Genomic DNA, 27,488 nt, shown 5'->3' on the forward strand with positions numbered 1-27,488 from the left:
GAGTGGAAAAACTCTCTTACAGCTTTATCTAAACTCAATGTAGCTAGACCCTATGCACCAGTGCCTTCTACAGAAATACAAAGCCAAAAACTCTACATATTTTCAGATGCTTCTGTCAAGGCAATTGCTGCTGTGGCCTATATTAAAACCATGGACTCTAAAGGACAATGCCATGTTGGATTTGTCATGGGTAAAACCAAACTTGCACCATACCCTGAGCACACTGTACCCAGACTAGAACTATGTGCTGCTGTACTAGCTGTTGAGGTAGCTGAATTAATTACATCTGAATTGGACATTGACCTAAAAGATGTTGCATTCTACACAGACAGTAAGGTGGTCTTAGGTTATATCTACAATGAAACCAGAAGATTCTATGTATATGTTAACAACAGAGTATTACGGATTAGGAGATCTGTCCATCCAAAGCAGTGGCACTATGTACCTACAGACCAGAACCCTGCTGATCATGCTACTAGAGCCGTTGCTGCTAATCATTTGAATAACACTACGTGGTTTTCAGGACCAAAATTCTTGTACAACCCAGAGCAAGCTACCGTGAAAGACTTTGAATTAGTGGGTGCAGAGTTGGATGTTGAAATCCGCCCTAAGGTGTCTACACTCCACACAACAACCTCAGATAACCAACTCGGATCTCAGAGATTCAAACGATTTTCAACCTGGAAGTCACTTGTTCGAGCTATTACCTGTTTAACTCACATAACTTGCTCATTCAGTAGTATGAGAACTTCTAGTCTAAATGAATGTAAAGGCTGGCATCACTGTACAAAGGTCTATGCAGTATCAGACCTGGAACATTCAAGAAATCACATTATCTATACTGTTCAACAAGAAGCCTACTCTAGAGAGATCGAGAGCCTCACCAACAAGAGACCATTACCTAAGGACAGTGTATTGAGTAAGCTTGACCCATTCATTGATAGCAATGGCCTACTGAGAGTAGGAGGCCGACTTAAGGAAGCAAAGCTGGAGTACAAAGAGAAAAGCCCTCTTATAATCCCTGGTTATTGCCATATTGCTGCTTTACTCGTGAACCATTACCACAATGAGGTCAGACATCAAGGAAGACTATTTACAGAAGGTGCTTTAAGAGTTGCTGGCCTATGGATTATCGGTGCAAAAAGGCTCATCAGCAGTATCATCTTTAAATGTGTCACCTGTCGCAAACTTCGGGGTCTAAATCAAACACAAAAGATGGCTAATCTACCAGCAGACAGGCTTGACACAGAACCTCCTTTCACCAATGTTGGCCTTGATGTTTTTGGACCTTGGTCAATCACCACTGTACGTACTAGAGGCGGTCAGGCTAACAGTAAGCGATGGGCAGTTCTATTTACCTGTATGTCTATCAGAGCTATTCATATAGAAGTTATTGAGTCCCTAGACACCTCAAGCTTCATTAATGCTCTCAGGCGTTTTATTGCTATCCGAGGCCCTGTCAAACACATTTGTTCAGACAGAGGTACTAACTTTGTTGGAGCAGCCAAAGAATTAAAAATTCTTTCAAATGTGGACTACAAAAGTGTTGAAAAATTCTTGAGTAACCAAAGTTGCATATGGACATTCAACCCACCGCACTCTTCTCATATGGGAGGATCCTGGGAAAGAATGATCGGCATAGTTCGAAGAATTCTTGACTCTATTTTTCTACAGATGGGCACAACAAGACTCACCCATGAAAGTCTAATTACCTTTATGGCAGAAATTGTAGCTATAGTAAATGCAAGACCTCTCACCCCAGTCCCTAGTGATCCAGAGGAACCTCTCTTATTAACTCCTGCCACTTTGCTTACTCAAAAAACGGGGACATTCAATGCTCCTCCAGGAGAATTCGATTCCAAAGATTTGTATAAACGTCAATGGAGACAAGTGCAAAGCCTTGCAAATACCTTCTGGGACAGATGGCGTAAACAATATTTATCTACATTGCAACCACGGAACAAATGGCAAATCACCAAACCTAACCTAAAAGATGGTGACATTGTTCTTGTAAAAGACTGTCAAGTTCAAAGAAACCATTGGCCTCTTGGCTTAGTCACCAAAACATTCCCTAGTGAAGATGGACATGTTCGCAAAGTAGAAGTGAAGATAGCAAAAGGAAGTGAATCCAAGTTGTTTCTCAGACCAATATCTGAACTCATTTTGCTTCTATCTTCTGAAGACTAAATTGGTGGCATCCATGGATACCAAGCGGGGAGTGTCATGCCTCCAGCATCTTTATGTACTGTAAAGTGAGCCTGATTACACAGGCATTCCATCTAGTGGCTGACTTTGCCTTTCAGTGATTTGTCCCTCTGCTCCTTCCATCCCTCCTCAGTGAAGTGAAGCATCTTGGGAGGAAGAACTCCATTACAGACTGTGCTAAGAAGAGAGAGACTGCATCCTCCATTGCCCCATGTGGCAGCATCGCTGGTAAGCTTATGGACTTGCCCTACAGTATTTCTCAGCCACAGCTTCTTCCAGCTACACAGACTCTTATGTTCCAGAGCAGCAGCTGCACTGTCTTAAGTTGTAATTAGCAGACCAGCTCTCTACATGTCATCCATGTTATTACATGCTATGTTTCAGATATGTTGTAATGCTGATATGTTGTAATGCTGATATGCTGATATGTTAGTTGTATATGAACATGTGTTTATTCATGTTTTCTGCTCTATTGTTTTCTAGTTTCACCGCGTGCTTATTACCTATGACTCAATAAATCTACAGACTTCACCATACAGTCTTGGCTATTGAAGAATAGGGCGGTTTATCTGCATGTCAGACTACACACCACAGGGTAACGTGTAGCGAGGACAGAACAATTACCATAATATTTTTATAGTTCAGACATTTATGCACGCGGCCATACCACATGTTTATTCTTTTTTTTTTCACATATCTTTTTTTTTTTAATGGGAAAAGGGGGGGGGGGGTGATTCAAACTTTTATTACTGAAGGGGTTAAATCACATTTATTAACTTTTTTTTTAACTTTTTATTAGTCTCCACAGCATAGCATTGATCAGTGTTATCTGTGCTCGATTGCTCAAGCCTGGATCTCAGGCTTGGAGCAATGGAGCGACGATTGCACAGCGGGAAGGACGGTAAGCACCCTCCCGCTGTCCTCTCAGCTGTTCAGGATGCCACAATTTCACTGTGGCCCACTGAGCTAACCGTAACAGTTTTCTCCCATTTTAGACGCCGCAATCAACTTTGATCATGGCGTCTAAAGGGTTAATACCGGACATCAGCCCGATTGGCGATGTCCGGCGATTAGCCAGGTATGATGCGCGCTCACTTGCTGAGCGAACCTCATACAGCGGAAGCCCGCAGTGGACGTAAATATACGTCCATTTGCGGGAAGGAGTTAAGAATACTGGTAAAGATGGCTTTATATTCTCTTATACCAGGGTTCATGGAAGGCAGATTGCAAAATCATGTGGCAATCTCTAGCACCATAATTACTATCTTTGATTTGGGGCCCCTACTCTTCTGTTGCATGAATCTCACTGTCTGCTTATAGTTTTGTAACTAAAACACAACCATTTCTGTAGGCTTTATGCTGTTAAAATATAACAATACAGCGCAACAATATCAAAAATACTAGTGTTGATGGTTTTGCACCAACTTTTTTTTTGCTACAAAAAATATAATTTTTTCCTTGAGTGTGCTGTAAGCTGAGTCCTGTACAACAATCAAGTTAGGGATGGGCACCCAGGAGTTGAGTGATGCTGCGCCACTGAAGCAGCTCAGCCCCCGCCGCAGAAGGAGAAATTATTATTTTAAATGTTGTGGCAAACCCATCAACGCTAACAATGGCATGTTTAATATCGTCATCCTGTCACCTACCTCACAGTGCCTGCAGCTCATAGGAATATGTGCTGACAAATGTTATTCTGTTGCAGTATAGACTGCCTCTTACCTGGATATGATACACCTTGACCCATTGAATACCCATAGGAGACTGACATTTCAGTGCCAAAAACATAAAGCGTGAATGTGGACATCTTGTGATATATCTCATGCTGCTCATCAGTTTTACCCACTGAGACTTGCCAAGCTCTTAAACCCTTGAATTCTTTCATAGTCATTGGGTAAGAACTTAATGGTTTTCCGTCCAGGTAGAACTCAGAGTCTGAAGATGCCTCCGAAACAATAAATATAAAGTTGTCGTAGACAGACTGTGTCACAAACTTGTAATATGTCTTTCCCAGTAATGATGGTGGGACAGTGGTAATAAACGGATCATACTCATATTTTATATCACTAGAGCGAGATTCTTGGAATAAATAGGAGACCATAATGGGTTTGGTGGCATTGATAGTCAGGATTTTGTCAACAGTGATACGGACATGGGCCCCTTCCAGTAGACTATGCTGAGTGGTACCTCCCAGGCTATCAACAGTCACAAGCGTATCTGGACTTCCTGCAACTATATCGATGACATCTTGAGTATGGGTAAAGAACGGGAACACAGCAAAGATTTTTCCCCAGTTCTGCAGAGGATGGAGCTGTTCCATGATTGTGTCACAAGTAGATCCAATGCCTGTAAAACAGGAATGACCAGAAAACACTGCCACAGGGGTTGAAGATGAGATTTTGGTTCCAGTAAGGTCATCTGGGCTTTGAAACTGAATTACCTGTTGGCTCCCCAATGTCAGTATGAATGAATCTCCAGTTGTGTAGGATATCCCTTTATATGTGATGGATCCTGAGACTGTTATGTGCACTTGGACTTCAGGTTCAAATCCATTGGCCACTGCAAATTGTCCACCTCGTTTACCTGTTGTGCCCCCCGGAGTAATTATATAGTATTCTGTTCCTAGGTCTTCTTGTGGTAGGCAGGTCATAGCATCAGAGGTTAATGCGAGTGTGTTAAAGGCAAATACAGATATAGCCACATCTGATGTCACCATTATTACCTTTGAAGTGACATCCTCCTCTCCGATCATATATGTGCGGTCCAGGGTCACAAGACTACTACTGTCCTTGTCAACAAGAACCGTCTTATGGAGGAATGGCTGAGACACCATCACTGTAACCGTTGCCACTTTTTCACAGGTCACTAGATACAGCTTGAGAGTTGCGCTTGAGTTTACATTGCTATTTTTCATGAAAGCAGTAACAAATGTTCTTTGGGTCTGTCCTAGAAAAAAGGAAAACATCCATAAATGCAATCATAATGTTTTCAGGCTCCTTAGACAAAACTACGCATAGACAGGAAAGGGCCAGAAAAATATTACAAATATATTCAAACTGTTCACTGCCACGTGGAAGTGCCCTGATGACATCCCCATATACTCAGCATAGGTTGTGGCAGACAGACACTAGTTTTAGTCCATGTGACCACTTAAAGGGGTATTCCAGGAAAAAAACTTCTTTTTATATATCAACTGGCTCCAGAAAGTTAAATAGATTTGTAAATTACGTCTATTAAAAAATCTTAGCAGAAGAGGTTTGCTATGGGGATTTGCTTCTAAACTGGGCGGTTCCCGAGACAGGTGTCATCAGAGAGCACTTAGACAGAAAAGAACAACTCAACTTCAGCAGCTCATCAGTACTGAAAAGATTAAGATTTTTTAATAGAAGTCATTAACAAATCTGTTTAACTTTCTGGAGCCAGTATATATATATATATATATATATATATATATATATATAAAAGTTTTTTAAAAGTTTTTTTGTTGCAGTTGTTTTTTTGCAACAGAGTTTTGCGACAATACCAATAGAATTATTATTTTTTTAAACGAAGTGCAAGTGGTGATTTTAGTTAAAATCATGCAGGAGTCAGGAATTAATGATGTGTGGCTTTTCAGTTTGTCGCATTGTTTACTGCAACTGCATTAAAGGGGTACTCCGGTGGAAAACATTTTTATTTATTTATTTTATTTTTTTAAATCAACTGGTGCAATAAAGTTAAACAGATTTGTAAATGACTTCTATTAAAAAAAATCTTAATCCTTCCAGTACTTATCATCTGTATACTACGGAGGAAATTCTTTTCTTTTTGGATTTCTTTTCTGTCTGACCACAGTGCTCTCTGCTGACACCTCTGTCCATTTTAGGAACTATCCAGAGCAGGAGAGGTTTGCTATGGGGGATATTTGCTCCTAATCTGGACAGTTCCTGACAGGGACATAGGCGTCACCAGACAGCACTGTGATCAGACAGAAAATAAATCCAAAAAGAAAAGAATTTCCTCTGTAGCATACAGCAGCTGATAAGTGCTAGAAGGATTAAGATTTTTTAATAGAAGTAATTTACAAATCTGTTTAACTTTTTGGCACCAGTTGATTTTAAAAAAATATATAAGTTTTCCACCGGAGTACCCCTTTAAACTCGATATTGACTACACCATCCTATGCTGAGTGTGCATTATTGAAGCACTTCTTTTGCCCAGTTTGATGTGGCACTGGATCGGGAGCGAACAGAGGGTTGAGTATGTACAGTAAAATTTCCCTTAGTGACATCTCCTAATAGGGGACACCTCTCGAGCAGACAATTTTTTATTCTCCGACATAGTCACTTAAAACTTAATGTAAAACTTAATGTATTTTCACTCTCCAAATAGCGGACACTCCCAATAGTGTACGCATACACACCTGTGCAGACACGTTAACTTCTCAATAGCGGACAACCAGGCCCTACTGGTCCTATCAGAACCTACCTTGCACCCTATTACACTAAAATGGACTTGCCTGAAATAAGAAATAAACTAGCCTGCTAAAGGGGTGTTGGGCATCCAGCCACCGTGTTAGAGAGAAGAGATACAGTAAGCATGGTAGGAAAGAGGGGAGATGTGGGGGAAGAGAAGGGACACTGCAGTAGTATTCACACCATTAAAGGGCTACTCCAGGAAAGTTAATAAAAATAAAAATGCCCCAAAGCCACCATAATACCTGTTCTGTGTCCCCTGTAGTAATTCATGTGGTTTTTGCAGCTCCTTTGGCCCCTGATGTCCCCTAAATACTTTTTCCAACTCCCAGAAGTCAGTGCAGCTCGGTGTAATGGCTGCCAGACAACTGTTTTCACTATCTGTGTTCATGCTTACACTGCAGCTCACACACACTGTACATAACTTTTCTTTCAGATTATCCTTCCCCCAGCAATAAATCACGCTGTACTCTGAATAGCAGAAGTCAGTGATTAGATATTCTGCAGAAAAAAAAAGCTATGTGCTCAGTTGTGACTGAGAATCTTCACTGCTTTTCTCTCACAGCTCACAAGCTCTCACACAGGGAGGAGAGGGGGAGGGGAGTTGTGGCTGTACAGCCAGAGCTCTAGACCGGACAGAAATCAGGTGATGTTGTCCTGAAGGGTGGGGGCTAGTCTAAGTGAGGGGTTTACACCAAAACAAGGTGGATTTGAGAATTACATTTTTCTCTCATTTCCTGTCTGTAAGTGACAGCTGAAAGAGGGAAACTGTTCTATATAGCTAATGAATGATACCATGTTTCCCCAAGTAGCCATAAAATAAGCCATACCAGCAGTTCTATCTATTCCCTAAATATAAGCCATACTCCCGAAAACAAGCCATGGTGGTAGGCGTGGCTTATTGAAACTAATGAAGATGGCCAACCCTTCTTGACAGGTACCCTACTGTAGGGATATCCTTGCAGCGGTGGCGGGTCCCGTGTCCCAGCTGATCACGAGATGGCAGCTGACATGCAGGTGGTCATGCATGCATAAGACATCCCATGAAAATAAGCCATGGTGTGTCGTTCTGAAGAAAAATAAATATAAGACAGTGCCTTATTATTGGGGAAACACAGTATTTAGACAAATACATAGGTTGGTGAGAGGGAAAGGATGGGCTATGGAGTTAGTTACCCCAGAGTATCCCTTTAATCGTGTGAAGGAGAAAAACAAAGGTCACCCATGCCCCCCCAACCCCACTGAGGAGAAGGTGGACATTATTCGAGAACGTGAAGGTCCAAGCATAATAAATCATCTCCGCTCAAGTCTCCACTATTGGACTTTACTCTCTCTCTACACACACACACACACACACACACACACACACACACACACACATATATATATATATATATATTGTCCTGCCCTTGCCTACCTGTGGGTAATTTTACCAAAGGGGCTTGCAAACTCTTTTAAAGACGCACTCCAGGTTGTTGTTTTTTGCCCATATCATACACACTCACCATCACTAGTCCTGCAGTGCTATCGGTTTTATTTAAGCACACCTGCCTCTATGTGTTTCATTACTGTTATTGGGTCATGTGGTCACCAGCCTGACCCACAGGAAATCACAGTGTTCAATGGTCTGTCCTGGATCAGCTGATTTCCTGTAAACTACTTGATGACAACATCACCTATCAGATATCTTTTGGCAGATCACAGATCCCTTCCCTTCCCAGCTTTATCTGTATACTGCTGCTGTCACCATTGGGATAAGGATAAATAGAAGTTATACATTTCTTCATATTAGCAGTTTTCAAAGTGGGTAGCAGAAGAGGGGTGAAGGGTGTGGTTGCAGGTGAATGGGGCGTGCTGTTAAAACTGCTGTTGAAATCTCTGCTAGCGGAGACTTTAGTATAGGCGCAAGGGCTTGCTGGATTTATGAGCCTGTGCAATGGGGGAGCCTTGATAAACGCCTACCTTAGTATCTTTTATATGTATCTCAGGCATCTTTATATAACATGGGGTGTCACCTTGTTTTTTCTTATTTTTCTCCCTGAGTGGATTTCTCCTCTCTTTTTTGTAATTTTGAAGTGCAAAGGGTTTAAAGCTTGGCTTTATGAAGTCTCATTCCTGTACTTTGTGTAAGGGAACAGCTTCAATAAAAAAAATAATGATAATAATTGTGGTACACTGAGGAACTTTGGGTTACATTGCTCAGCTACACAACATTACACTTTAGGGACTACTACCCTTATCATCACCCATTAAAGCATCCGATTAAGTTCAGTTAATAAAAGTATAAGCTCCTAAGTTCCTACTAGAGGTGGTTGCAAATAGCGACCATTATATTATCTAACTTTATATCTATGCACTGAATTTGGAGAATTCGGAGCTCTGTCTTAGAACAATAAAAGCTACTGCTATCAGGCACGGTGCAATAATAAGGCGGCCCAATCGGCTGCTTTAAGGCCCTGACGCTGCATAGCCGAGGGGGGGGGATGGGTGGTAAAATGAAATCAAGTGACTACAGCTCTGATGGGACATAGTGAGGAGAATACACAATGATATCAGTGACTACAGGTGACGTCTTCTCTATAGTGAGGAGAATACACAATGATATCAGTGATTACAGGTGAAGTCTTCTCTATAGTGAGGAGCATACACAATTATATCAGTGACTACAGGTGACGTCTTCTCTATAGTGAGAATACACAATGATATCAGTGACTACAAGTGATGTCTTCTCTATAGTGAGGAGAATACACAATGATTTTGGTGACTACAGGTGAAGTCTTCTCTATAGTGAAGAGAATACGCAATGATATCAGTGACTACAGGTGAAGTCTTCTCTTAGTGATGAGAATAAACAATGATATCAGTGACTACAGGTGACGTCTTCTCTATAGTGAGAATACACAATGATATCAGTGACTACATGTGATGTCTTATCTATAGTGAGGAGAATACACAATGATATTAGTGACTACAGGTGAAGTCTTCTCTATAGTGAGGAGAATACGCAATGATATCAGTGACTACAGGTGAAGTCTTCTCTATAGTGAGGAGAATACGCAATGATATCAGTGACTACAGGTGAAGTCTTCTTTTTATTGAGGAGAAAACACAATGATATAAGTGATTACAGGTGACGTCTTCTCTATAGTGAGGAAAATATACAATGCTATCAGTGACTACAGGTGAAGTCTTCTCCATGGTAAGGAGAATACAGAATGATATCAGTGATTACAGGTGACATCTTCAATATAGTGATGAGAATACACAATGATATCAGTGACTACAGGTGATGTCTTCTCCATGGTAAGGAGAATACAGAATGATATCAGTGATTACAGGTGATATCTTCAATATAGTGATGAGAATACACAATGATATCAGTGATTACAGGTGACGTTTTCTCTATAGTGAGTAGTATACACAATGATATTGGTGACTACAAGTGATGTCTTCTCTATAGTGAGGAGACTACACAATGATATCAGTGACTACAGGTGAAGTCTTCTCTTTAGTGAGGAGAATACACAATGATATCAGTGATTACAGGTGATGTGTTCTCTATAGTGAGGAGAATACACAATGATATTAGTGACTACAGGTGACGTCTTTTCTATAGTGAGGAGAATACACAATGCTATCAGTGACTACAGGTGACGTCTTCTCTATAGTGAGAATACACAATGATATAAGTGATTATAGGTGATGTCTTATCTATAGTGAGGAGAATACACAATGATATCAGTGACTACAGGTGAAGTCTTCTCTTTAGTGAGGAGAATACACAATGATATCAGTGATTACAGGTGATGTGTTCTCTATAGTGATGAGAATACACAATGATATCAGTGATTACAGGTGACGTTTTCTCTATAGTGAGTAGTATACACAATGATATTAGTGACTACAAGTGATGTCTTCTCTATAGTGAGAATACACAATGATATCAGTGACTACAAGTGATGTCTTCTCTATAGTGAGGAGAATACACAATGATATCAGTGACTACAGGTGAAGTCTTCTCTTTAGTGAGGAGAATACACAATGATATCAGTGATTACAGGTGATGTGTTCTCTATAGTGAGGAGAATACACAATGATATAAGTGACTACAGGTGACGTCTTCTCTATAGTGAGGAGAATACACAATGCTATCAGTGACTACAGGTGACGTCTTCTCTATAGCGAGAATACACAATGATATAAGTGATTATAGGTGATGTCTTATCTATAGTGAGGAGAATACACAATGATATAAGTGATTACAGGTGACGTCTTCTCTATAGTGAGGAGAATACACAATGCTATCAGTGACTACAGGTGAAGTCTTCTCTATAGTGAGGAGAATACACAATGATATAAGTGATTACAGGTGACGTCTTCTCTATAGTGAGGAGAATACACAATGATATAAGTGATTACAGGTGACATCTTCTCTATAATGAGGAGAATACACAATGTTATCAATAACTACAGGTGAAGTCTTCTCTATAGTGAGGAGAATATTCAATGATATCAGTGACTACAGGTGATGTCTTCTCCATGGTAAGGAGAATACAGAATGATATCAGTGATTACAGGCGACATCTTCTCTATAGTGATGAGAATACACAATGATATCAGTGATTACAGGTGATGTTTTCTCTATAGTGAGTAGAATACACAATGATATCAGTGACTACAAGTGATGTCTTCTCTATAGTGAGAATACACAATGATATGAGTGACTACAAGTGATGTCTTCTCTATAGTGAGGAGAATACACAATGATATTGTCACGATTCGGCTGGCTGGAGGTGGATCCTCTGTGCCAGAGAGGGATTGGCGTGGACCGTGTTGGTGGACCGGTTCTAAGTTGCTACTGGTATTCACCAGAGCCCGCCGCAAAGCGGGATGGTCTTGCAGCGGCGGTAGCAACCAGGTCGTATCCACCGGCAACGGCTCAACCTCTCTGACTGCTGAGATAAGCGCGGTACAAGGGAGTAAACAAGAGCAAGGTCGGACGTAGCAGAAGGTCAGGGCAGGCAGCAAGGATCGTAGTCAGGGGCAACGGCAGGAGGTCTGGAACACAGGCTAGGAACACACAAGGAAACGCTTTCACTGGCACAATGGCAACAAGATCCAGCGAGGGAGTGCAGGGGAAGTGAGGTATAAGTAGGGAGTGCACAGGTGATGACACTTATTAGGCCTGCTGCGCCAATCAGTGGCGCAGTGGCCCTTTAAATTGCAGAGACCCGGCGCGCGCACGCCCTAAGGAGCGGGGCCGCGCGCGCCGGCACAACACAGACGGGGAACGGGTCAGGTACGGGAGCCGGGATGCACATCGCGAGCGGGCGCATCTAGCGTCGCGAATCGCATCCCGGCTGGGAGTAATATCGCAGCGCAGCCGGTCAGCAGGTCTGACCGGGGCGCTGCGAATGAGAGGACGCTGCGAGCGCTCCGGGGAGGAGCGGGGACCCGGAGCGCTCGGCATAATAGTTCCCCCCCCCCCCCCCCCTTGGGTCTCCCCCTCTTCTTGGAACCTGAGAACCTGAGGATAAGACTTTTGTCTAGGATGTTGTCCTCAGGTTCCCAAGATCTCTCCTCTGGGCCACAATTCTCCCAGTCAACCAAGAAGAATCTTTTACCTCTGACTGTCTTGGATGCTAGAATCTCCTTCACCGAGAAGACGTCAGACGAACCGGAAACAGGAGTGGGAGAAACAACTTTGGGAGAGAAGCGGTTAAGGATGAGTGGTTTAAGGAGAGAGACATGGAAGGCATTGGGAATACGGAGAGAAGGAGGAAGAAGGAGTTTGTAAGAGACAGGGTTGATCTGGCACAAGATTTTCAAAGGACCAAGATAGCGTGGTCCCAGTTTATAACTGGGGACACGAAAGCGGACATACTTAGCGGAGAGCCATACCTTGTCTCCGGGAGCAAAAATGGGGGGAGTTCTTTTTTTATCAGCAAATTTTTTCATCCGGGATGAAGCCTGTAAAAGAGAATTTTGGGTTTCTTTCCATATGGTGGAAAGATCTTGAGTCACTTCATCAACAGCGGGCAAACCAGAGGGCATGGGAGTGGGGAGGGGAGGAAGAGGGTGACGGCCGTACACCACGAAAAATGGGGATTTAGCAGAAGATTCGGAGACTCTGAAGTTGTATGAGAATTCGGCCCATGGTAGAAGATCTGCCCAGTCATCCTGGCAGGAGGAAACAAAATGTCGTAAATAGTCACCCAGGACCTGATTAATTCTTTCTACTTGCCCATTGGATTGGGGATGATAAGAAGAAGAGAAGTTTTATTTGATCTTGAGCTGCTTACAGAGGGCCCTCCAGAATTTAGACACAAATTGGACGCCTCTATCCGAGACGATATGCGTGGGCAAACCGTGAAGGCGAAAAATGTGTATAAAAAATTGCTTTGCCAACTGAGGCGCTGAAGGAAGGCCAGGAAGAGGAATAAAATGTGCCATCTTGGAAAATCGATCAACGACCACCCAAACAACTGTGTTGCCACTAGTGTTGAGCGGCATAGGCCATATTCGAATTCGCGAATATTCGCGAATATATGGACGAATATTCGTCATATATTCGCGAATATTCGCATATTCGTTATATTCTCGTTTTATTTTCGTATATGAGAATTTTCGCGTATGCGAAAATTAACATATGTGAATATTAGCATATACATAATTAGCACACGCGACAATTCGCATATGCGAAAATTAACATATGCTTAATATTCGCATATGCGAAGTTTCGCGCGCCAGTCTCACACAGTAGTATTAGAGCCTTCTTTACACCACACAAGCTGGAAGCAGAGAGGGATGATCACTGTGATGTGTACTGTGAAGAAAAAAAACAAAAAAAAAAAACGAATATTCGTAATTACGAATATATAGCGCTATATTTGCGAAATTCGCGAATTCGCGAATATGCGATATTCGCGAATAATATTCGAATTGCGAATATTCGCGAGCAACACTAGTTGCCACGGGATAAGGGCAAGTCCGTAATAAAGTCCATACCAATCTGTGACCAAGGTTGTTCAGGAACAGGCAGAGGATGAAGGAGACCAGCAGGCTTCTGGTGAGGAGTCTTATCCCGTGCACAGACAGTACAAGCCCGCACGAAATCAACAACATCAGTCTCCAGAGTAGGCCACCAATAAAATCGAGAGATGAGTTGAAAGGATTTTTTGATGCCCGCATGGCCTGCGAGGTGGGAGGAGTGTCCACACTTGAGAATCCCGAGGCGCTGGCGTGGAGAAACGAAGGTCTTCCCTGGAGGAGTTTGTCTTATGGAAGCTGGAGAAGTGGAGATCAGACAGTCCGGAGGAATGATGTGTTGCGGAGAGGCTTACACTTCAGAGGCATCGGAAGAACGAGAGAGGGCATCGGCCCTAATGTTATTGTCAGCAGGGGGAAAATGGATTTCAAAGTTAAAACGGGCAAAGAACAACGACCACCTAGCCTGGCGAGGGTTCAGTCGTTGGGCAGACTGGAGATAAGAGAGATTCTTGTGATCAGTGTATATAATAACTGGATATTTGGATCCCTCCAGCAGGTGCCTCCATTCCTCAAGCGCCAATTTTATGGCCAGTAGTTCTCGATCACCAATGGAGTAGTTTTTCTCCGCCGGAGAGAAGGTCCTAGAAAAAAACCCAGAAGTAACAGCATGCCCGGAAGAATTTTTTTGTAGAAGAACTGCTCCAGCTCCCACTGAGGAGGCGTCTACCTCCAATAAGAAGGGTTTAGATGGGTCAGGTCTGGAGAGTACGGGAGCAGAAGAAAAGGCAGACTTGAGATGTTTAAATGCGTCTTCCGCTTGAGGAGACCAGGACTTAGGATTGGCAATTTTCTTGGTTAGAGCCACGATAGGAGCCACAATAGTGGAAAAGTGTGGAATAAATTGTCTGTAATAATTGGCGAACCCCAAAGAACGTTGGATAGCTTGGCCACGGAGGGGCGTGGCCAATCTAATACGGCAGATAGTTTATCTGGGTCCATTTGTAGTCCCTGGCCAGAGACTAAGTATCCTAGGAAAGGAAGAGACTGACATTCAAAGAGACATTTTTCCATTTTGGCATAAAGTTGATTGTCCCGAAGTCTCTGAAGAACCATGCGGAAATGCTGGCGGTGTTCTTCTAAGTTGGCAGAAAAAATCAGAATATCGTCCAGGTAAACCACAACACAGGTATATAGAAGATCACGAAAAATTTCATTAACAAAGTCTTGGAAGACGGCAGGGGCGTTGCACAGGCCAAAGGGCATGACCAGATACTCAAAGTGTCCATCTCTGGTGTTAAATGCAGTCTTCCATTCGTCCCCCTCCCTGATGCAGATGAGATTATTAGCACCTCTTAAGTCCAGCTTGGTAAAGATGTGGGCGCCTCGTAGGCGGTCAAAGAGTTCCGAGATAAGAGGTAAGGGGTAGCGTTTTTTTACCGTGATTTTATTAAGTCCGCGGTAATCAATGCAAGGGCGTAGGGAGCCATCTTTTTTGGAGACAAAAAAAAAATCCAGCTCCGGCAGGAGAGGAGGACTTGCGGATAAACCCCTTTTTTAAATTCTCCTGGATGTACTCCGACATGGCTTGGGTTTCCGGAGCAGACAGAGGATAGATTCTGCCCCGGGGTGGAGTAGTAACCGGGAGGAGGTCAATAGGACAGTCATAAGGCCTGTGAGGAGGCAAAGTCTCTGCTTGTTTTTTGCAAAAAACATCAGCATAGTCCAGATAGGCCTTAGGAAGACCAGATACCGGGGGAACAACAGGGTCACGACTGTGAGTACTGAGAGCCGGTTTAAGACAGTCCTTGTGGCAAGAAGTACCCCAGTTCTTGATTTCCCCTGTGGTCCAATCAAGGGTTGGGGAATGGCGTTGAAGCCACGGTAATCCAAGAAGAATTTCTGAAGTGCAGTTAGAGAGGACCAAAAATTCAATTTTTTCGTGATGGGGTCCGATGCACATTAGGAGAGGTTCCGTGCGGTAACGCACGGTACAGTCCAATCTTTCATTGTTAACAGAGTTGATGTAGAGGGGTCTGGCGAGACTGGTCACCGGGATGTTGAACCTGTTGATGAGAGAGGCCAAAATAAAATTTCCTGCAGATCCGGAATCCAAGAAGGCCATAGCAGAGAAGGAGAAGGTAGAAGACGATATCCGCACAGGCACAGTAAGGTGTGGAGAAGCAGAGTTCACATCAAGAGCTGTCTCACCTTTGTGCGGAGTCAGCGTGCGTCTTTCCTGGCGAGGAGGACGGATAGGACAATCCTTCAAGAAATGTTCGGTACCGGCACAGTACAGGCAAAGGTTCTCCATGCGGCGTCGTGTCCTCTCTTGAGGTGTCAAGCGAGACCGGTCAACTTGCATAGCCTCCACGGCGGGAGGCACAGGAACGGATTGCAGAGGACCAGAGGAGAGAGGAGCCGGGGAGAGAAACCGCCTCGTGCGAACAAAGTCCATATCCTGGCGGAGCTCCTGACGCCTTTCGGAAAAACGCATGTCAATGCGGGTGGCAAGATGAATAAGTTCATGCAGGCTAGCAGGAATTTCTCGTGCGGCCAACAAAATCTTTAATGTTACTGGATAAGCCTTTTTTAAAGGTCGCGCAGAGGGCCTCGTTATTCCAGGATAATTCGGAGGCAAGAGTACGGAATTGGATGGCGTACTCGCCAACAGAAGAATTACCCTGGACCAGGTTCAGCAGGGCAGTCTCGGTAGAAGAGGCTCGGGCAGGTTCCTCAAAGACACTTCAAATCTCCGTGAAGAAGGAGTGTACAGAGGCAGTGACAGGGTCATTGCGGTCCCAGAGCGGTGTGGCCCATGACAGGGCTTTCCCAGACAGAAGGCTGATGACGAAAGCCACCTTAGACCTTTCAGTTGGAAACTGGTCCGACATCATCTCCAAATGCAGGGAACATTGCGAAAGAAAACCACGGCAAAACTTAGAGTCCCCATCAAATTTATCCTACAAGGATAATCGGAGGCTGGAAGCGGCCACTCGCTGCGGAGGAGGTGCAGGAGCTGGCAGAGGAGATGATTGCTGAAGCTGTGGTAGTAGCTGCTGTAGCATCACGGTCAGTTGAGACAGCTGGTGGCCTTGTTGCGCTATCTGTTGCGACTGCTGGGCGACCACCGTGATGAGGTCGGCGACAACTGGCAGCGGGACCTCAGCGGGATCCATGGCCGGATCTACTGTCACGATTCGGCTGGCTGGAGGTGGATCCTCTGTGCCAGAGAGGGATTGGCGTGGACCGTGTTGGTGGACCGGTTCTAAGTTGCTACTGGTATTCACCAGAGCCCGCCGCAAAGCGGGATGGTCTTGCAGCGGCGGTAGCAACCAGGTCGTATCCACCGGCAACGGCTCAACCTCTCTGACTGCTGAGATAAGCACGGTACAAGGGAGTAGACAAGAGCAAGGTCGGACGTAGCAGAAGGTCAGGGCAGGCAGCAAGGATCGTAGTCCGGGGCAACGGCAGGAGGTCTGGAACACAGGCTAGGAACACACAAGGAAACGCTTTCACTGGCACAATGGCAACAAGATCCGGCGAGGGAGTGCAGGGGAAGTGAGGTATAAGTAGGGAGTGCACAGGTGATGACACTGATTAGGCCTGCTGTGCCAATCAGTGGCACAGTGGCCCTTTAAATTGCAGAGACCCGGCGCGCGCGCGCCCTAAGGAGCGGGGCCGCGCGCGCCGGGACAACACAGACGGGGAACGGGTCAGGTACGGGAGCCGGGATGCGCATCGCGAGCGGGCGCATCCCGCGTCGCGAATCGCATCCCGGCTGGGAGTAATATCGCAGCGCACCCGGTCAGCAGGTCTGACCGGGGTGCTGCGAATGAGAGGACGCTGTGAGCGCTCCGGGGAGGAGCGGGGACCCGGAGCGCTCGGCGTAACAGATATTAGTGACTTCAGCTGAAGTCTTCTCTATAGTGAGGAGAATATGCGATGATATCAGTGACTACAGGTGACGTCTTCTCTATAGTGAGAATACACAATGATATAAGTGATTATAGGTTACGTCTTATCTATAGTGAGGAGAATACACAATGATATAAGTGATTACAGGTGATGTCTTCTCTATAGTGAGGAGAATACACAATGTTATCAGTAACTACAGGTGAAGTCTTCTCTATAGTGAGGAGAATACACAATGATATCAGTGACTACAGGTGATGTCTTCTCTATGGTAAGGAGAATACACAATGATATAAGTGATTACAGGTGACGTTTTCTCTATAGTGAGTAGAATACACAATGATATCAGTGATTACAGGTGATGTGTTCTCTAAAGTGAGGAGAATACACAATGATATCAGTGACTACAGGTGACGTCTTCTCTATAGTGAGGAGAATACACTATTCTATCACTGACTACAGGTGACATCTTCTCTATAGTGAGGAGAATACACAATTCTATCAGTGACTACAGGTGATGTCTTCTCTATAGGGAGGAGAATACACAATAATATCAGTGACTACAGGTGATGTCTTCTCTATAGTAAGGAGAATACGCAATGATATCAGTGACTACAGGTGACGTCTTCTCTATAGTGAGAATACACAATGATACCGTGACTACAGGTGATATCTTCTCTATAGTGAGGAGAATACACAATGACATCAGTGATTACAGGTGATGTGTTCTCTATAGTGAGGAGAATACACAATGATATCAGTGACTACAGGTGAAGTCTTCTCTATAGTGAGGAAAATAAACAATTCTATCAGTGACCACATGTGACGTCTTCTCTTTAGTAAGGAGAATACACAATGATATCAGTGATTACAGGGGAAGTCTTCTCTATAGTGAGGAGCATACACAATGATATAAGTGACTACAGGTGACATCTTCTCTATAGTGAGAATACCCAATGATATCAGTGACTACAGGTGAAGTCTTCTCTATAGTGAGGAGAATACGTAATGATATCAGTGACTACAGGTGAAGTCTTCTCTTTAGTGAGGAGAATACACAATGATATCAGTGACTACAGGTGATGTCTTCTCTATAGTGAGGAGAATACACAATGATATAAGTGATTACAGGTGACGTCTTCTCCATAGTGAGAATACACAATGATATAAGTGATTTATAGGTGACATCTTCTCTATACTGAGGAGAATACACAACGATATAAGTGATCACAGGTGAAGTCTTCTCTATAGTGAGGTGAATACACAATGATATCAGTGACTACAGGTGATGTCTTCTCTATGGTAAGGAGAATACAGAATGATATCAGTGATTACAGGTGACATCTCTAAAGTGATGAGGATACACAATGATATCAGTGACTACAGGTGACGTTTTCTCTATAGTGAGTAGAATACACAATGATATCAGTGATCACAGGTGATGTGTTCTCTATAGTGAGGAGAATACACAATGATATCAGTGACTACGGGTGATGTCTTCTCTATAGTGAGGAGAATACACAATGCTATCAGTGACTACAGGTGATGTCTTCTCTATAGGGAGGAGAATACACAATAATATCAGTGACTATAGGTGATGTCTTCTCTATAGTAAGGAGAATACGCAATGATATCAGTGACTACAGGTGAAGTCTTCTCTATAGTGAGGAGAATACACAATGATATCAGTGACTACAGGTGACGTCTTCTCTATAGTGAGAATACACAATGATACCGCGACTACAGGTGACGTCTTCTCTATAGTGAGGAGAATACACAATGACATCAGTGATTACAGGTGACGTTTTCTCTATAGTGAAGAGACTACACAATGATATCAGTGATTACAGGTGACATCTTCTCAATAGTGATGAGAATACAAAATGATATCTGTGACTACAGGTGATGTCTTCTCTATAGAGAGGAGAATACATAATGATATCAGTGATTACAGGTGACATCTTCTCTATAGTGATGAGAATACACAATGATATCAGTGACTACAGGTGACGTTTTCTCTATAGTGAAGAGAATACACAATGATATCAGTGATTACAGGTGATGTCTTCTCTATAGTGAGGAGAAAACAATATCGGTGACTATAGGTGACGTCTTCTCTATACTGAGGAGAATACAGAAGGATATCAGTGACTACAGTTGACGTCTTCTCTATAGTGAGGAGAATACACAATGATATCAGTGATTACAGGTGACATCTTCTCTATAGTGATGAGAATACACAATGATATCAGTGATTACAGGTGATGTTTTCTCTATAGTGAGGAGAATACACAATGATATCAGTGATTACTGGTGATGTCTGCTCTATAGTGAGGAGAAAACACAATGATATCGGTGACTATAGGTTATGTCTTCTCTATAGTGAGGAGAATACACAATGATATCAGTGACTACAGGTGACGTCTTTTCTATAGTGAGGAGACTACACAATGATATCAGTGACTTCAGGTGACGTCTTCTCTATAGTGAGGAGAAAACAATATTGGTGACTATAGGTGACGTCTACTCTATAGTGAGGAGAATACACAATGATATCAGTGACTACAGGTGACGCCTTCTCTATAGTGAGGAGAATACACAATGATATCAGTGACTACAGGTGATATCTTCTCTATGGTAAGGAGAATACAGAATGATATTAGTGATTACAGGTGACATCTCTATAGTGATGAGAATACACAATGATATCAGTGACTACAGGTGACGTTTTCTCTATAGTGAGTAGAATGCACAATGATATCAGTGATTACAGGTGACGTCTTCTCTATTTTGAGGAGAATACACAATGATATCAGTGATTACAGGTGATGTGTTCTCTATAGTGAGGAGAATACACAATGCTATCAGTGACTACAGGTGACGTCTTCTCTATAGTGAGGAGAATACACAATGATATCAGTGACTAGAGGTAATGTCTTCTCTAAAGCCTTTCCTTATCTAATTCAGATGGTATATACCACTGGGTCCAGCTAAATCTTCTCTCTGCAGAACTTGATGTCCAGATGGCTCCTCACCATGTCAGCGGAGTCTGATCCTCTACATGAAAATGATAATTAATATAATGCTGCCACACACTGTACTTTCTGAATATAACCCTGCCAGACACTTTATTCTCTGAATAGAATACTATCCCACACTGTACCCTCAAAATGTATAATACTACTTCACACTGTGCTCTCTGAATATTAACCTGGCACACACTGTACTCTCTGAATATAAACCTGGCACACACTGTACCCTCAAAATATATAATACTACTACACACTGTGCTCTCTGAATTTAAACCTGGCACACACTGTACTCTCTGAATAGAATACTACTGCACACTATGCTCTCTGAATAGAATACTACAGCACACTACGCTCTCGGAATATGATACTACTGCACATTGTACCGTCTAAATATAATACTACCACACACTATACACTCTGAGTATAATACTGCCACACATTGTATCCTCTGTACACACTGTACTCTCTGAATATAAAACTATTACACACTGCGCCTTTGGATATAACCTTGGCATACAATTAACTTATGATACACCCCACACCTCTGAAATGCAAAACACTGTCCGCCCCTCACATATAGTAATAATTCCTCCTGCCCTGTGCTCCCTACATATAAAATATAACAATGCCCAGTGATGTCACAGTACAGCAATAAAAAACCCAATGATGTCACAATACAGGGATAATACAGCCAGTGATGTCACAACTAAGGCATGATACACCCAATGATGTCACAGTACAAGGGTTATACACCGAATGACGTTACAGTACAGGGATAATACACAGTGATGTCACAGTACAAGGGTTTTACAGTCAATGATGTTCCAGTACAGGGATAATATACAGTGATGTCACAATACAGGGGGAATACACACAATGATGTCACAGTACAGGGAGAATACACACAGTGATGTTACAGCGCAGGGATAATACACACTGTGATCATATGTGAGGGATAATACACAGTGATGTCATCTGTTATTGTTATGACTTATTTGAAAAATAATAAAAACCTTTTACTCTGAAAAAAAAAATACACAGTGATGTCATCGTACAGGGATAATGCACACAGTGATGCCACAGTACAGAGATAATACACACAGTGATGTCACAGTACTGGGGTAACACACAAATTGATGTCACAGTACAGGGATAATACACACAGTGATGTCACAATACAGGGGTAATACACACAGTGATGTCACAGTACAGGGATAATACACACAGTGATGTCACAATACAGGGGTAATACACACAGTGATGTCACAGTACAGGGGTAATACACACAGTGATGTCACAGTAAAGGGATAATACACACACAGCAATATCATAGTACAGGTATAATACACAGTACATGGTTAATATGCAATTATAGAACAGTACAGGGATAGAACTCAAAATGGGGGGGGGGGGAGAAGGATTGGCAGGGGTCAGGGCACAGTATTTATAGTGTTACCTACAGTATGTAACCTGCCTGTCATGCCATAACCATCTGCACTGTTGCACTCTGGTTTTCAACAGCTGGATGCACACTGCTTGGAAAAACACTGCTGTACAGAGACAGTGAAGGGGTCCATATATATACACACATGACAAGCTTTGTAGGTCACAACAGAGCAGGTATATTTACCCTCCCTTGGCCCTGGCTCCACTAATGGCAGAAGCGTCTCGCAGTCCGGGGCCCGATGTGAGGTGGAAAGCTGTGATCCGTGCAGACTTGCCACCGCTCCTCCCCTCAGCTCTCCAAAGTAGCGAAGGCAGAGCAAAGGACGCAGGTCTGCATGGGAGAAAGAAGCCACGCCCCCCTCATCTCCCCTCCCGGAGGACGCAGGTCCAGGCACAAGGCACGGCTCCTCATCTCCCCTCCCCCTGCTCTGCTTTCGGAGGACGCATCATCCCCAGTCTGTAATGTCCCCCAGCCCCCCCCCCCCTTATCCCCAGCTTGTGCAGTATGTCCCCCTTCACACATAGAAATCATCCCTAGTCTGTGATGTCCCCCCCCTTATCCTCAGCCCGTGCAGTATGTCCCCTTTACACATTGAAATTATTCCCAGTCTGTGATGTCCACCCCCCTTATCCCCAGCTCATGCAGTATGTCCCCTTCACACACAGAAATCATCCCTAGTCTGTAATGCCCCCCCCCCCCCCCCTTATCCCCAGGCCGTGCAGTATATCCCCTTCACAAATAGAAATCATCCCCAGTCTGTGATGTCCCCCCCTCTTATCCCCAGCCCATGCAGTATTTCCCCTTCACACATAGAAATCATCCCCAGTCTGTGATGCCCCCCCCCCTCTTATCCCCAGCCCAAGCAGTATTTCCCCTTCACACATAGAAATCATCCCCAGTCTGTGATGTCCCCCCCCCCCCTTATCCCCAGCCCGTGCAGTATGTCCCCTTCACACATAGAAATCATCCCCAGTCTGTCATGTCCCCCCCCCTCATTCCCAGCCCGTGCAGTATATCCCCTTCACACATAGAAATCATCCCCAGTCTGTCATGTCCCCCCCCCCCTCATTCCCAGCCCGTGCAGTATGTCCCCTTCACACATAGAAATCATCCCCAGTCTGTCATGTCCCCCCCCTCATTCCCAGCCCGTGCAGTATATCCCCTTCACACATAGAAATCATCCCCAGTCTGTGATGTCCCCCCCCCTTATCCCCAGCCCGTGCAGTATGTCCCCTTCACACATAGAAATCATCCCCAGTCTGTCATGTCCCCCCCCCTCATTCCCAGCCCGTGCAGTATATCCCCTTCACAAATAGAAATCATCCCCAGTCTGTGATGTCCCCCCCTCTTATCCCCAGCCCGTGCAGTATGTCCCCTTCACACATAGAAATCATCCCCAGTCTGTCATGTCCCCCCCCCCCTCATTCCCAGCCCGTGCAGTATGTCCCCTTCACACATAGAAATCATCCCCAGTCTGTCATGTCCCCCCCCCTCATTCCCAGCCCGTGCAGTATATCCCCTTCACACATAGAAATCATCCCCAGTCTGTGATGTCCCCCCCCCCTTATCCCCAGCCCGTGCAGTATGTCCCCTTCACACATAGAAATCATCCCCAGTCTGTCATGTCCCCCCCCTCATTCCCAGCCCGTGCAGTATATCCCCTTCACACATAGAAATCATCCCCAGTCTGTCATGTCCCCCCCCCCTCATTCCCAGCCCGTGCAGTATGTCCCCTTCACACATAGAAATCATCCCCAGTCTGTCATGTCCCCCCCCCTCATTCCCAGCCCGTGCAGTATATCCCCTTCACACATAGAAATCATCCCCAGTCTGTGATGTCCCCCCCCCTTATCCCCAGCCCGTGCAGTATGTCCCCTTCACACATAGAAATCATCCCCAGTCTGTCATGTCCCCCCCCCTCATTCCCAGCCCGTGCAGTATATCCCCTTCACACATAGAAATCATCCCCAGTCTGTCATGTCCCCCCCTCATTCCCAGCCCGTGCAGTATGTCCCTTTCACACGCAGAAATCATCCCCAGCCTGTGATGTCCCCCCCCCCCTTATCCCCAGGCCAGTATGTCCCCCTTCACACATAGATATCATCCCCAGCCTGTGATGTCCCCCCCCTTATCCCCAGCCCATGCAGTATGTCCCCCTTCACACATAGAAATCATTAGGGAGGGGAGATGAGGAGCCGTGTACCCTCTCTCCCCTGATCTGGCTTCTTTTCCTAGTGGAAACTTGCATCCTCCGAAGGCAGAGCAGGGGGAGGGGAGATGTGGAGCGTGGCTTCTTTCTCCCGTGCAGACCTGCATCCTCTGCTCTGCCTTCGCTTCCCCCAGTTCTAGCTTCGCAAACCTTTGGAGAGCTGAGGGGTGGAATGGTCGCAAGTCTGCAGGGGGCACAACTTTCCACCTCACACCGGCTGTATGAGTCATCTGTGACTGTGGTGACTCATAATGATGCGCACAGTCCTGAAGCCGCCTGCCACCATGGCGCCAGTCACAGCCCCTACACACTGCTATGCTGTACCTCAGAGAAGTGATCGCAATGCTTGCACACAGCACACACGTGTCAGAGCGCCCAAGCCTGGCAGGCAGCGGTGAGGCTGCAAAATGTTTAGGCTGCTTTTACACTGTAAAACAAGTTCCATTATGAACGCCCGTTATGAATTCAGCAGTTATACGGCCATTATAGTCTATGGGATTTTTCTAATAGCCGTTTTAACCCGTTGTGGTAGCCATTGGGAGGTGTATGGTAGTTAGGGAGTTGTTTCAGTATATGAGGGGTTAATGTTAACCCTATAGTTCGTGACACCAGGCTGAGGGCTAGTATGCTGAGGTAATTCTCCGGCCTATCACCGCCCTTCCCAGTAACGATAGGTGCATATATAAAAATGACTGAAGGTCCACAAGGTGCTTGAACTTGAACTTGAACAAACTTTACTGAAAGGCTTGCGGTACATCCAATGCACAATAACAGTCTCAGGAATACAGTCTCTATATAGTGCAATGACTGACAGTTGTTGTGGACCTTGACTTTTAGATACAGTCTCTGAATTTAGGGAATATTTGCAGATCCGTCCGGATTTAGAGGTTAAATAAGGTCCGGTGATCATGCAGAGTGCTTAGGGATTGTTACACTTTCAATTTAGAATTGATCAGCCGTTGCCGCAAGGCTCGGGCCTAACTCACTGCGGGAGATAGCTGTAGAGATCCTTCCTCGTCAGGAGTGCAGGAGCAAAGAGAGAGAGAGAGAGCAATGGCCGTCGCTCCCTTATATGGGCAGGGCCGTTTTGGATTGTCCCAGTAACTGTCACTCACCGTTACAAGGAGTGATGGGTAGAATACGTCACAGGGACCTCCAAAGATCCTAAAGCAGAAACCATAGTTTTCCTGATCACGTGACCCGCAAGTCCTGCTATGCTGTATACAGGTAATTAACTATTTATAGACATTGATATCATCATATTTACATGCATCCTAAACAAACCATTAGCTCAATAACTATCTAGATGAGAGGTGACCAGGGGTGAACTAGACAATGGGGACCCCGACGTCCTAGGGACTCTGGCTAAGGGGACCCACACGCAGGTAACGGATAGGATACGGTACCGGGACACCGCACCGTTATTGCCCGTTATTAATAACGGCCATAATTTTGTGACAGTCGATAGTAATGGGAAAATTAGTGCATTCACTATTTCCCCCGTTTATTCGCCATCACAAAATATCGCCCATTATTTATAACGGGCGATAACAGATTAAAACGGTTAATCGAAAAATCCCATAGACTATAATGGGATTTTCTAATGGCCGTTAGTGATTTAGTACAGGCCGTATAACTGCCGAATTCATAACGGGCGTTCATAACGGAACTTGTTTTACAGTGTGAAAGCAGCTAGTAAGAAAAAAAAAAACTGTTTAATTTTTCCGCCCCCCTCGGCTCTGCGGCGCCAGCGCAGTAAGGTAGCCGCTTGAGCCACCTTATTATTGCGCTGGGCCTGACCACTGTAACAGATAACTCATACAGCCGGGCCCCAGACTGCGAGCCGCTCCTACCATGAGTGGACAGCCAGGGCCAGGCGAGGGTAAATATACCTGCTCTGTTGTGACCTACAAAGCTTGTCCTGTGTGTGTATATATGGACCCCTTCACTACCTCCGTACAGCAGTGTTTCCCAAGCAGTGTGCATCCAGCTGTTGAAAATCACAGCTCCCAGCATGCCCAGATATCCAAACGCCATCTAGACCTGCTGGGAGTTTTGCTGTATCTGTATACGCCCTGCATGGGAAACACTGCCATATACTGAGCGATCTCAGCCTCCAGCTCAGCTCCACCCCCTGGTGGTCATGTGATCACAGACTCATACGGAGGCCTGCTGGGGTCAGAGGAAGGACCAGAGTGCATGAGGTCAGCGGATGATGGCATGGCAGGCAGGTTACACTATAATTACTGTGCCCTGATCCCTGCCATACCTCCTCCCCCCCTGTACTGTGACATCACTGTGTGTGTTATCCCTGTACTGTGACATCACTCTGTATTCTCCCTGTATTGTGACATTATTGTGTATTATCCCTGTACTGTAACATCATTCAGTGTTGGCTGTCCGGGCATGCTGGGAGTTGTAGTTTTGCAACAACTGGAGGTCCGCAGATTGGAGACCACTGGCGTACATTATAGAGTTCCAGCGCCCGGCGGCCCCCAACAAAGAGGATTAGGGCAGTGCTTGACATATGTGAGTGGTACCCCGCTGGGCTGATCCTTAATTGGGGGGGGAGCAGAACAGTGCTGGCGGGTCAGATGATTTGGGGGGGGGGGGGGGGGACAGAACAGCGCTGGCGGGTCACATGATTGGGGGGGAGAAAATACCGTTATATACCGTGGAACCGCCGTAAGTAAAAAAAAATACCGTGATACACATATTTGGTCATACCGCCCAGCCCTATGTGGTAGTATTATATTTAGAGGGTATAGTGTGTGGTATTCTTATATTCTGAAGGTACAATGTGCAGTAGTATCATAGTCAGAGAGTACAGTGTGCAGTAGTATTCTATTCAGAGAGTACAGTGTGTGACAGGTTTATATTCAGAGAGTACAGTGTGTAGTAGTATTATATATTTTGAGGGTACAGTGTGGGATAGTATTCTATTCAGAGGATAAAGTGTCTGGCAGGGCTATATTCAGAGAGCGCAGCGTGTGGCAGCATTAAATTATTTATCATTTTCATATAGAGGATCAGACTCCGCTGACAGTGAGGAGCCATCTGGGCGTTAAGTTCTGCAGAGAGAAGATTTAGCTGGGCCCGGTGGTATATACCATCTGAATTAGATAATCAAAGACTATAGAGAAGACGTCACCTGTAGTCACTGATATCATTGTGTATTCTCCTCACTATAGAAAAGACGCCGCCTGTAGTCACTGATATCATTGAGTATTCTCCTCACTATA

The 27,488-nt window shown here is 44.6% G+C and overlaps 1 protein-coding gene across 2 annotated transcripts in view; it reads right to left on the reverse strand.

Moving 5' to 3' along the window:
• The window catches only part of LOC130275981 (IgGFc-binding protein-like), a 94,536-nt gene that overhangs the window by 26,072 nt on the left and 40,976 nt on the right, over positions 1-27,488 (reverse strand). Inside the window, exons 2-3 of one of the 2 annotated variants that reach the window (XM_056524738.1) lie at positions 20,537-20,615; positions 3,925-5,148 (exon numbers count right to left, since the gene is read on the reverse strand). In XM_056524738.1, coding sequence (XP_056380713.1) covers positions 3,925-5,116 — 1,192 coding nt within the window. In that variant the 5' untranslated portion in view covers positions 5,117-5,148; positions 20,537-20,615. The remainder of the gene's footprint in view (positions 1-3,924; positions 5,149-20,536; positions 20,616-27,488) is intronic. The other variant, XM_056524737.1, reaches the window with a different exon arrangement.

The sequence above is a fragment of the Hyla sarda genome, chromosome 6, assembly GCF_029499605.1.
Source record: "Hyla sarda isolate aHylSar1 chromosome 6, aHylSar1.hap1, whole genome shotgun sequence".
NCBI classification, from domain to species: Eukaryota; Metazoa; Chordata; class Amphibia; order Anura; family Hylidae; genus Hyla; species Hyla sarda.